Below are 12,694 nucleotides of genomic sequence, written 5' to 3'. Positions count from 1 at the left end.
CAGACATTGAAGGTGTAAGGAAGAGCATTCCAGAGACATTCCAGAGGCAAAATTTGATTAGGAATAGTCAGCATGGCTTTGTCAGAGGGAGGTCATGCCTAACAAATTTGATTGAATTTTTTGAGCATGTGACCAGGTGTGTAGATGAGGGTAGTGCAGTTGATGTAGTTTACATGGATTTCAGCAAAGCCTTTGACAAGGTCCCACATGGGAGACTTATCAAGAAAGCAAATGCACATGGGATACAAGGTAACTTGATAAGGTGGATTCAAAATTGGCTTAGCTGTCGGAGACAGAGTGATGACAGATGGCTGTTTTAGTGACTGGAAGCCAGTGTCCAGTGGCGTACCACAGGGATCTATGCTGGGTCCCCTATGGTTTGTCATTTATATAAACGACATAGATGACTATGTGGGGGGTAGGGTCAGTAAGTTCGCGGATGACACAAAGATTGGCCGAGTGGTTAACAGTGAGGTGGAGTGTCTTAGGTTACAGGAAGATATAGACGGGATGGTCAAATGGGCAGAAAAGTGGCAGATGGAATTTAACGCTGAAAGGTGTGAGGTGATACACTTTGGAAGGAGTAATGTGACACGGAAGTATTCAATGAATGGCCTGACACTGGGAAGTTCCGAGGAACAAAGGGACCTTGGCGTGTTTGTCCATAGATTTCTGAAGGCAGAAGGGCAGGTTAATAGGGTGGTGAAAAAGGCATATGGGACACTTGCCTTTATCAATCGAGGCATAGATTACAAAAGCAGGGAGGTCATGTTGGAGTTGTACAGAACTTTGGTAAGGCCACAGCTGGAGTACTGTGTGCAATTCTGGTCGCCACATTATAGGAAGGATGTGATTGCATTGGAGGCGATTCACCAGGATGTTGCCTGGGATGGAACATTTAAGCTATGAAGAGAGGTTGGATAGGCTTGGGTTGTTTTCACTGGAGCAGAGAAGACTGAGGGGTGACCTGATCGAGGTGTACAAGATTATGAGGGGCATGGACAGGGTGGATAGGGAGCAGCTGTTCCCCTTAGTTGAAGGGTCAGTTCCGAGGGGTCACAAGTTTAAGGTGAGGGGCGGGAGGTTTAAAGGGGACTTGAGGAAGAACGTTTTTACCCAGAGGGTGGTGACGGTCTGGAATGCCCTGCCTGGGAGGGTGGAAGAGGCAGGTTGTCTCACATCCTTTAAAAAGTACCTGGATGAGCACTTGGCACGTCATAATATTCAAGGCCATGGGCCAAGTGCTGGCAAATGGGATTAGGTAGACAGGTCAGGTGTTTTAATGCATCGGTGCAGACTCGATGGGCTGAAGGGCCTCTTCTGCACTGTATTATTCTGTGATTCTGTGACTGCTAAGGTGATACAATCCACAAAAGCCAGGACTGGTTAAACCAGCTAGTCACATGACTAACTGGCTGGTCCAGGGTTTTTGAACTAGCCACAGAGCGTTTGAACTGAGATAGACTGTTTGCTCCTGGAGTGAGAAGACCTCTCCTGTCTGCTCCCATCTCTTTCTCACAAACCTCTGGACCCACTGAGGACACATGAACCGCAAGAGGGAAAAGTCTCCTACATTGAACAAGATTTAAGAATAATACTGAGCCCCAATGAAAAGCAAGACCTCCCTACAGTCAAGGACTTTACAGTGAGCTTGAAGAACAGTAACCAAAACCAGCTTCAGATATTGCCTCAAACTTTTCCACTTTATTTCTTCTGCTCTTTTCTGTCTCTATTTGCATGTGTGTATCGCGTATGCATGCTAGCGTGGGCACGTCGTGTATCTGTAGGTGTTAACCGAATTAGAGTTTAACTTTAATCTTTTTTTTTAAACCTAAGAAAACCCATTTGGCTAGTTTCTTTGCCTTATAATTGGCAGTTAGTGAACAAGGATTCACTAAGGGAGAGCTAAAACACAGTGTGTTTAAAATTAAACCCTGTTATGGTAAGACCAGGTGAAGGCTGAGAGGGAACCCTAGATCCCTTCCTCACCTGGTCATCACTGTTAGTCAAATGGCCTTTATTTCCATGCTCAATGTTTGAGAAGTAATAACTTATATGAAGATATTATTAGGTAATTCTATCCATTATATCTACTCTAAGAGATGATAAAATTCTTCACATTGCTCACTTTAGTGGTACGAGTATGAAATGAGAAGTTAGCAGCTCAATCTGTCTGTGGGGAAACAAGCCAAAGTGAAAGCGTCATCAAATTTATGAGAATATTCCAAACGGACCAAATTGTCAAACAGGAATAGACCAGTTGCTCTATCAAGCCAGTCCCACAAAACTGACAAGTGGTCATTGCAGGGGCCATAAAGAGAGTGGTTGGAATTTCAGAAGCAGCTCATTCAGTTGAGGAAGATCATTGAAGAGTGAATGTCTCTCTCTCTCTCTCTGTGTTCTGAAATGTAATAAGCACATGAGCTTCCAGTGTTGAGATGCTCACTTGGAGCTCGCTTCGGGAAGTTCTAGTCAGACAGTCATGGAGAGCCCACTTGTGGTGTTCAGGTATCTTCCCCCCGGCAGTTAGGGCTTTGCACTAAGAACGTGCTTGCATAGTATGTATCCTCCAGTGTGATTATCCAATGATGAATTCTCAAACAGATAATCCTGCAGATTGCTTGTTGCAGTAAATAGGCTGGAGAGAACATATCTGTAGACTGTAACAACCAGATGCAGATCAAAGAGGGAGGACAGCACAGGCAGGGGAGTGAAACCACTGTGGTTCCAATACTGACCTGTCAAATGAAAAGAGAAAATTCTGGAAAAGTGTAGCAGAGAAATGCATTAGTTTAATTGCTGTTCATCATTCCACCACGAATGGTATTCTTTTTTACTCCATCACTGCCACTTGTACATCTCTCCTTCAATTCCTCCATTTTCCTATCTCATTTCCTGCTTTCGAAAACCTCCAAAATGTTTGTTTGACGTCCCCCTCACCAAAAGCTTCAACTCTTGCAGTTCACCTTTTACACTTCCTTTGCAACAACAACAAATACATTTATATCGTAATTTAAAACATGAAAAAAGCTTCACAGAGGAGTTGAAGGGAAGTTGGGAGATCAAAGACTGGCTGAACAGGTAGGATTTGAGATGTTTACAAAGTGGAGAGAGAGAGAGAAAGCAAGTTGGAAAGGTTTAGGAATATAGTTCAGCTACACACTGCTGAAAAATGAGGCTGTGTTTCGGAGTCCAAATCATAAAATTAACCGACAAAAAATATAGAGAGATCATAGCCCTGAATTTATATTGTCATCATTGAGTTACGTTGAGTGTACAGCACAGAATCTCCTGCTAGAACTTTGCAGGAGGGTTAGAGGGGAGATGGATAGAATCCCTGAAGATATACACTAACCAGCTGAAATTGGCAACATACCATTTCCCAGAGACTCCTGCCTCTCCCCTCCTGAAACATGAGATTGGGGCAGAAGTTTGGGCCAGCATGGAAGTGGAGACAAAATTTGTAATGTTGATTTTTTTTCAAGGTTTCTGGAGCAGAATGTAGGATAGGAGGAATAAAAACAGAAAGTGCTGGAAATACTCAGCAGATCAGGCAGCATCAGTGGAAAGAGAAACAGAGTTAACGTTTTAGGTCTGTGACCTTTCATTAGGAGGAACTTGTCTTTAATCTTTACATCATGTGATGGGAAGGGAATGTGACTCTAAGCAACTGACAAAGAGAAGCTCCAAATGTTGAACTGAAACAGGAAGATGGAAATACCCAACAAGTTTCATCAGCATCTGTGAAGAGAAAGAGACGGTTCTGGGCACCACACTATAGGAAGGATGTGATTGCACTGGAGAAGATGCAGAGGAGATTCACCAGGATGTTGCCTGGGCTGGAGTATTTCAGCTATGAAGAGAGACTGGATATGCTAGGGTTGTTTTCCTTAAAGCAGAGAAGGCTGACGGTGACCTGATTGAGGTTTACAAAATTATGAGGGGCATAGATAGGGTAGATAGGGAGAAACTTTTTCCCTTAGAGGAGGAGTCAATAACCAGGGGGCATAGATTTAAGGTAAGGGGCAGGAGGTATACAGGGGGTTTGAGGAAATTTTTTTTCACCCAGAGGGTGGTTGGAATCTGGAACGCACTGCCTGAAGGGGTGGTAGAGGCAGGAACCCTCACAACATTTAAGAAGTATTTAGATGAGCACTTGAAACGCCATAGCATACAAGGCCACGGGCCAAGTGCTGGCAAATGGGATTAGAATAGATTGGTGCTTGATGGCCGGCATGGACACGATGGGCCGAAGGGCCTGTTTCTGTGCTGTATGACTCTATGATAGAAGATTCCAATCTAAGTACTTTGAGCGGTGCAGCATCACATGACAGAGAGGGAACTGTTACATTGGCTTATTTTAATATTCACGATTCTGGGTGTTTACAATGTTAATGGTGCAAACAGTTAATCATGTTTGCAGTCAGTGATTTTCCTGGTACTGCACTAAGCGTCTATAAGCACTGCAGAAATGTGAACTGTAGGTAAATACAGCAGCTATGCTGCAGTGTGCACCATTGGTTGCCAACAGTCTATAATTCACCAGTTACTGCTCAGTTGATAACTACAATGCTGTAAACAATTGCTGTAGAGATATGATGTGGCTGAGACACACAAACCGTGCATATACTGTCACACCGCACCAACTACCTGTTAAATAGATAACTTCATATTTTACGTGCCACTTGATGTATGCAGTCAGATAAATTGCGTTCTCTGTGGATCTCAGTGAATACGATACATTGTTTGTGGGAGCTTGCTGTGCGCAAATTGACTGCCACATTTCTTACATTACAACAGTGACTAAAACTTCAAACGTATTTCATTGGCTGTAAAGTGCTTTGGGACACCCTGAGGCCGTGAAAGGTGCTATACAAATGCAAGTCTTTGTCTTTTTACTTGTAATACATAAAGGATGGTTATTACGGAACCACTGCAATTATTAAGTGACTTAGCATATCTCTCAGAAATGGCACAAAACACTTCACACACAGGAAGGTTCTATTCTTTTGTGCATGTGTATTAAATACTTATTCGGGGCTTGAAAGGGGAAGAATCAGGCTGATGATGAGTGTCATTTTTAATTCATTGATGGGCCTTTGTACTGCTGGGTTAAGACCTAATCATTAGCGTACTTGAGGGAAGCATTGGTTTGAGCTATGGCTACGACACTACTGTCAATTCTCAAACTGATTGAGGGCAATGCTCTGCTGCAGTGCTGGCTCAGTCAACTTGGCCTTAAATTATAGACACAATTTTATGGCGAGGGCACTATATTCTGCTTCGGTGCCGAGTGGTGTGGAATTATTAATGAGGGAAATGGTTTGAATTCTGGAAAGCAATATTCCTGTTCGATTTAAACTTCAAACAGGTATGTCAATTTCACAAGTACCAGGGCAACTACCTGTTACCAAGAAAACTACCCGTTGTCATTGTGCAAGGATGAAAACTAAATAAAATTGATTGCAGTTTTCAAGATATTAAGGGGAACAGATAGGGTAGATGGTTGGGGAGTCGGGGACTAGGAAGCAGAGTCTAAAGTTAGAGCTGGACCTTTCAGGAGCGAAATGAGGAAATACTTTCACACACAAAGGGCGGTAGAAGTTTGGAACTCTCTTCACAATTGCAATTGTTGCTGGATCAAGTGCTTATTTTAAAATTGGGATTGATAGATTTTTGTTAGCCAAACGTATTAAGGGATATGGGGCAAAGGCCTCCAAATGTGGAGTTAGGTCACAGATCAGCCATGATCTCATTGAATAGCGGAAGAGTCTCGAGGGGCTGAATGGCCTGTTGTTCCTATGTTCCTATTTGCATGTTGATAATAAGGAGCAGATTCATTAATCCTGCACCTCTGGTAAGATGTTATATAGACGGGTGAGTTAACGAGGGTGAGACTCCATATCGGGCTCAGCATTGTAGAATTTGTATTAACATTGTTTCTTAACATTTATGCTTCACAGCATTAGTAAGATAATACCATCGCTGTAGAAACATGCTTCTTTGAAATGAATTTAGATTTAAATGAATATTAATTCCTCTGAATACTGTTCTCACGATTAAATTCAGTTGATTGGACAGACCTTTCAAAGAGCTGGCACAGGCACAATGGGCCAAATGGCCTTCGTCTGTGCTGTACGATTCTGTGATTCTGAAGATTGCACATTTGTAAAAATTCAAATATTAATTGGGTAGCTGGATATATCGGACGGAGTCTTTCGGCAGATGCTGAAGTCCTACCGCAGGTCCAAAAGTGGGAGCCAATCCCGTTCCAGTGGGCGGTGGGACCCTGGGGCGGCATTTTGCTCCTGGTCAATAAACAGACTGCCACGTGGCTGCTGTCCAACTGAGGATGGCAGCCTGCCCTGCCAGAACTGCCAACCCAATCAGAGCGCCGGCAGTTCAGCAGCCTTGGCAGTGCCACCGTTCGCAGTGACCACTGTGCCCTCAAAGACTGGTGAGTGTGTCTGGGGAAGCTGGGGCGAGTTAGGCAGGCCCAGGCGATCAGGGGTGGTGCTGGGGTAGGTGGGGGTCCTGGCGACCGGCGGCCAGGTAAGCGCAGGGGCTACCAATGCTGCTGGGGGACCCTCCGCGGGCCATGGAGTGCCCGCTGGGAGGCTGCCAGGGTCTACCTGGCAGTCTTGCCATGTGGCGGCAGGCCCTTATGAAATGGGTAAAATGCTGGGGGATGGGAAGTTGCCCTTAATTAGGCCCTTACATGGCTCAATTGGCTGCCCAGTAGTCAGCCGCGGTGCTAAGGTGCCTGCCACTGGTAATATGTCATGACGGCGGAAGACATCCCCTTCTGCTCACCTCCTGACACCTTCCCTGCAATATTGCCAACCCTCCTGATCCCATCCCATCTCCAGTGGACCAGGAGAATTCAGCCAGATGAATCTGTCTTTTATTCTGTTAATAATTATTCTGGTCCAGTTCAATATACTCCACCAGTTGTGATAGAACAGAGTTCTGCAATAGTTCTAATGAACATGTTGGTTAATGTGTTGTTGAAGTTATTTTAATCTCTTTGTTTAAAGTATTCTTGGTCATTTGGACAAGCCTGAACAAGTTTTGGAATGCAGTTTGCTTGTTGCTTCGGTTTAGTATCTGCTCCTCAATTACCTGCTAAATAAGGAGATTCAGGGTTGCTTGAGCTTATTTGGTTTGTTTGAATGGCTCAGATGAGTGTTTTAATTAAGTATTTGGGTTCTTTAAGATGAATTTATTTTACATCATATTTACAGCACAGAAACAAGCCATTCGGCCCATCTGCTCTGTGCTGGTGTTTTTGCTCCACATTAGCCTCCTCCCATCCCCCTTCATCTCACCCCATCAACCTATCCTTCTATTCCTTTCTCCCTCATGTGTTTATCCAGCTTCCCCTTAAATGAATCTCTGCTATTCACCTCAACCACTGGATGTGGTAGGGGAGGGTGCAGGGGGGGAGGGCAATGTTGAGCTGAACTCCTTCTATCCAGTGGAAGGGGCAGTAACGGGTTTCTGCCAGAACCTCCTTCCCCTCTCCTGGGATTTCCTCCCCGTAATGCGTTGGAATTCTGTTCTCTGGTGTTTTCATCTGCAAAATGAAAAGGAAATAAAATCACTCTTGTTAACGGAATGCGAAATGGTTTTATTGAATTCATTAATACTGGGCAAAGACTGCATTTAATCCTTAACCATTATCTGGAATCCTTTTGAATGAAAGATTCTTTGGCTTATAGATTGATATTTTCAAAAACATATCTTAATATTCAGAACTTATGTTAATAGGAACACACTGAAGCTGCAATAGATTTCCTGGTGAGTCATTCCCCCCCACAAACCTCCTTGGCTCCAAATTATACTCTAATCTCAAAGAAATGCACAAAGCAATCAGTCACATAAATGAGATATTACATTCTCATCCCATTGCCACCAAGGATAGATACAAATATCACATAGGGAGACACACAGGTTTCGATTGAGAGCAACACTGTGAAAATTCAATTTTAAAAAAGAAAATAGGAAAGGCAGGTTACTGTTTTGGGTTTGTACTGTTTCTCAATTCTAACGAAACATTAACCTGTCTTTTCTCTCTACAGACCCTGATCAAGCTGCTCTGTATTTCTAACCTTTTCTTTTTATTTCATGAAGATCTAACTCACAACAGTAACACAATTAAACAGCTTCCACTGATCACAAGGATAATACTGAACTGTCCATATAAATTGTGAATCTCAATAAGGGTAGGGTCAGTGAGAGAGGGGGTACAGACATAGAAAACTTCCCCGGTGCCTTATGTTGCATCATCAGCAAAGCGCCAATCTCAAGACCAGAGACTTGAGCACAAAATCCAGGCTGACATTCCCAGTGCCGTACTGAGGGAGTGCTGCAGTATTGGAGGTGCTGTCTTTCAGATGAGACAGTAAGCCTCATCTGTCCTCTCAGGTGGATGCAAGAGATCCCATGACACTGTTTCGAAGAAGAGCAGGTGAGTTCTCCCCCATCTCCTGGATCGATATTTATCCCTCTACCAACATCGCTAAAACTGATTATCTTGTCATCATCACATTGCTGTTTGTGGGAGCTTGCTGTGCGCAAATTGGCTGCTGCATTTCCTACATTACAACAGTGACTAGACTTCAAAAGTATTTAATTGACTGGGATGTCCTGAGGTTGTGAAAGGCACTGTAGAAATGGAAGATCTATCTTTGAAAATTTGTAGTGTGGAACTGTGGGGTAGATATTCCTCTTAATGCACTTGGATGTAAAGGACTAACTGGGTACAGCATGTGGAGCAAGATCGGGCAGGCTCCTCAATGTACATACAATCTGGCCTTCATTTTAAAATTCTCATCCTTGTTCTCAAATCCCGTCATGGCCTCTCTCCCGCTCTATCTCTGTAATCTCCTCCAGCCCCACTACCCTCCGAGATATCTGTGCTCCTCTAATTCTGGCTTCTTGAGCATCCCCGATTTTAATCACTCCTTCATTGGCGGCCGTTCTGTCAGCTGCCCGGGTCCTAAGCTCTGGAATTCCCTCCCTAAACCTCTCTGTCTCTCACTCCTTCTTTGCGATACCTCTTAAAACCGACCTCTTTGATCAAGCGTCTGGTCACCTCTCCTAATATCTCCTTATCTGATCGTAAGATCATACGAATTAGGAGCAGGAGTAGGCCACTCAGCCCCTCAAACCTGTTCCACCTTTCAATTCAATTCACCTGATTGTGGCTTCAACTCCATTTTCCTGCCCCCCCCCCCACCCCCATGTAGATCAAAAATATGTTTAACTCAGCCTTGAATATATTCAGTGACCCAGTCTCCACTGCTCTCTGGGGAAGAGAATTCCAAAGATGAGCAACCATCTGAGAGAATAAATTCCTTCTCATCGTCTTGAAGGGGAGACCCCTTAAAGGGAAACATTGTCTCAGCCTCTACCCTGTCAAGCCCCCTCAGAATCTTATATGTTGCAATAAGATCACCTCTCATTCTTCTAAATTTCAATGAGTACAGACCCAGCCTGTTCAACCTTTCCTCATAAGACAAACCCTTCATCCCAGGAATCAGCCTAGTGAACCTTCTCTGAACTGCTTCCAATGCAAGTATATCCCTCCTTAAGTAAGGAGACCAAAACTGTTCACAGTACTCTTGGTGCGGTCTCACCAATGCCCTGTACAGTTAAGTAAGATTTCCCAACTTTTTATACTTTATCCTCCTTGCAATAAAGGTCCAGTGTCAATTTATGTCTGACAGCGCCCCCGTTTGGCACATTGGGATGTTTTACTACTTTAAAGGTGCTATATAAATGCAAGTCTTTGTTGTTGCTGCCTGAGACTATAAAGTTCAATCGATCATGGAAATCTGGTTTGAGATAGGGATCGAGTGGCGAGAATTGAAGTGATGCCAAGGTAGTCATTGTCAAACACTATCTAGTCCATGTCGCTGCATGTCAACTCCCACTGAGTGACTAAACTGCTATCAATAAATACACTTGCATGTGGGAGACCTGCAGTCAAACAGCAAATTGAACAGCCTGTATGGTCTTATTTATTTTGGCTGCTCTTTACTGACCCTTTGGAGAATACATTTTTCTTCAAGTCCAGAACGGATGGACTGTGACCAAGATTCAGCTGCTGAGTCCAGTTCTGAATTGGATAAGAAATTGGTTGGAATTTGTTAGGACTGCGATTCAGGAATGGGTTTCTCTGACAATCCAGCAGTTACATGGTCACATTTATTGATCCTAGCTTTTTATTCCAGATTTTATTTAATCAATTGAGTTTAAATTCCCCAGCTGATCTCATGCAGATCATTAGTCCAGGCTTCTGCATTACTAGTACAGTAACATAACCACAATGGTACTGTACTGCCCCCCTGCACACACCACCTCCCCTACAAGACATCTAGTGGTGTTGGAATCTTTACTATTTCTAATTTGGCAGATTTTCTTGTTGATCCTGATGTCATAATTTGTGATGTCAAGTGATACAGTGGTTGGGCTTTAATTGGACAATTGGCTCTCAGTATTCCATTAGGTTAAACTGGAGATATATGCCAGTAATTTGACCTTAATTCTCCCAAGTGATCGACAGCATAGTATAATTTATAATAACAAACTGTAAAAAAAAAATCCAACCAGTGCTTACTTTGCCCAATAGCCAATAAAATAGTAACATTCAGAAGGGAATTGGATAAATATTTGCAGGGCTGTGGGGATAGAGCAGGGGGAGTGGGATTAATCGGATAGCTCTTTCAAAGAGCCAGCACAAGCACGATGGGCTGAATGGCCTCCTTCTGTACCGTGTGATTCTACGATTCTAGGAGCTGTAGTGGCTGTGTTTGTTCAAGTAAGATGGGAAACAGAAGAGAGTGGCATCATTAAGGTGTACTATAAAGGCAAGGTAATGAGAGGCAATGGATTGATCAACATGCAGAATGTGTCATGTAGTGTTTTGAGAATTGCATTGTACATATTGTTCACTTGAGGCTACCATGTACACATGAGCCAGCAGAGGGGGTTGAAAGAGAAAGTGACTCCATTATATAGAACAGTCTGCTGCCTGTGTCTCTGTCTTTGCCTCATATTTCTAACTAAACTTGGCTAAACCTCACTCCAGTCCCAAGAACATCACCCGTCAGAGGGGTCAAGAAGGATAATGAAGGACAACGTGGCATAGATGCAGTCCCAAAGGATTTTGTTGGTGACTTTCACATTCACAATGGCCAAATAGCCTCTTTCTGTGCTGTAAGATCTTATGATTCTATGGTTCATTTTAATAGAAATATATAGCATGAAATATATGACTACAGAATTGGTCTATCTGAACAAAATAATGTGCATCTTTCAAAATATCTTTTACTTCTTTTTGGTAATGTATACATATTTTGTATTTATTTTTTGTTGCAAGTAAAACAGGAAAGTCACCAATTATTGTCTATTCTTAATCACCCTTGCGATATACTGATCTGGTTTTGTTTGTTTAAAACTGCCAAGCTGCCTTCTCCCCAGTGGGAGAGGCACTCTCTTCACTTGTTCTGTTTTGCTTGTAGCTGTGAGAAAACCTCAACGTTTATCTGAAAATCTACAAACCTGTCAGGAAAAATTGTTCTCTTTTCCCTTCTTGTTTTAACAGCAACTGCGACACGAGAACCTGGTCAATCTGCTCGAAGTGTGCAAGAGGAAAAAGCGCTGGTACCTGGTTTTTGAGTTTGTGGACCACACTGTATTGGATGATCTGGAGCGTTTCCCAAATGGCTTAGAGTATGACAAAGTTAGAAAGTATCTGATTCAGATCCTGCGAGGAACAGCCTTCTGTCACAGTCACAATGTGAGTGAGGTGTCCTGGAATACACAGAGTCTCTCTGCTGCCCCTTTATTAGGTTCTCAGAGGCTGCTATCTGACAACAAACAAGACTGATCAAAATCATGCTGTGTGATATTGCAAAGAAAACACTCGTTATCCAGAATAACCAGTCAACTCCTTCATTACACTTGGAATAATTAGTGAGTCAGTTGACTAATAATGCACACTCCCTATCTCAATGTACAAAGTAACCCATCTCCTGACTCCCCAAAGCTTGTCCGTCGACAAGGCACAAGTCAGGAGTGTGATGGAATTTTTTTTAATGCCTTCATAGAATGTGGGCATCACTGGCAAGACCAGCATTTGTTACCCATCCCTAATGGCCATTGACAACTGAGTGGCTTGCTAGGCCATTTCAGAGGGCATGTAAGAGGCAGCCACATTGCTGTGGGTCTGGAGTCACATGTAGGCCAGACCAGGTCAGGACGGCAGATTTCCTTCCCTAAAGGACATCAGTGAACCAGCTGGGTTTTTACAACAATCGATGAAAGTTTCATGGCACCATTACTGAGACTATCTTTCAATATTCCAGATTTGTATTAATTAATTGAATGAAAATTTCACCAGCTGTTTTGGTGAGATTTGAACCTGTGTCCCCAGGGCATTAGCCTGGGCCATTGGATTACTAGTTCATTGACATTACCACTACGCCACCACCTCCCCACATGCCTGGATGGGTGCAGCTCCAACAACACACAGGAAGCTCGACACCATCCAGGACAAAGCAGCCCGCTTGATTGGCACCCCATCCACAACATTAAACATTCACTCCCTCCACCATCAGCATAGAGGCAGCAATGTGTACCATATACAAGCTGCACTGCAGCAACTCGCCAATACTTCTTCAACAGC

The 12,694-nt window shown here is 43.4% G+C and overlaps 1 protein-coding gene across 10 annotated transcripts in view; it reads left to right on the top strand.

The window, feature by feature from the left end:
- Positions 1 to 12,694, top strand: part of LOC137377298 (cyclin-dependent kinase-like 2) — a 70,070-nt gene that overhangs the window by 16,660 nt on the left and 40,716 nt on the right. For all 10 annotated transcript variants that reach the window (XR_010976394.1, XR_010976393.1, XM_068046901.1 and 7 more), the window contains exon 3: positions 11,612 to 11,806. Coding sequence is in view for 8 of the 10 variants with exons in the window: in XM_068046901.1 (XP_067903002.1) it covers positions 11,612 to 11,806 (195 nt within the window). In the remaining 2 variants the exon portion in view is untranslated. The remainder of the gene's footprint in view (positions 1 to 11,611; positions 11,807 to 12,694) is intronic.

This window comes from Heterodontus francisci, chromosome 1 (genome assembly GCF_036365525.1).
Source record: "Heterodontus francisci isolate sHetFra1 chromosome 1, sHetFra1.hap1, whole genome shotgun sequence".
In the NCBI taxonomy this organism is placed as follows: domain Eukaryota; kingdom Metazoa; phylum Chordata; class Chondrichthyes; order Heterodontiformes; family Heterodontidae; genus Heterodontus; species Heterodontus francisci.
This window is presented reverse-complemented; position numbering and strand designations above follow the sequence as displayed.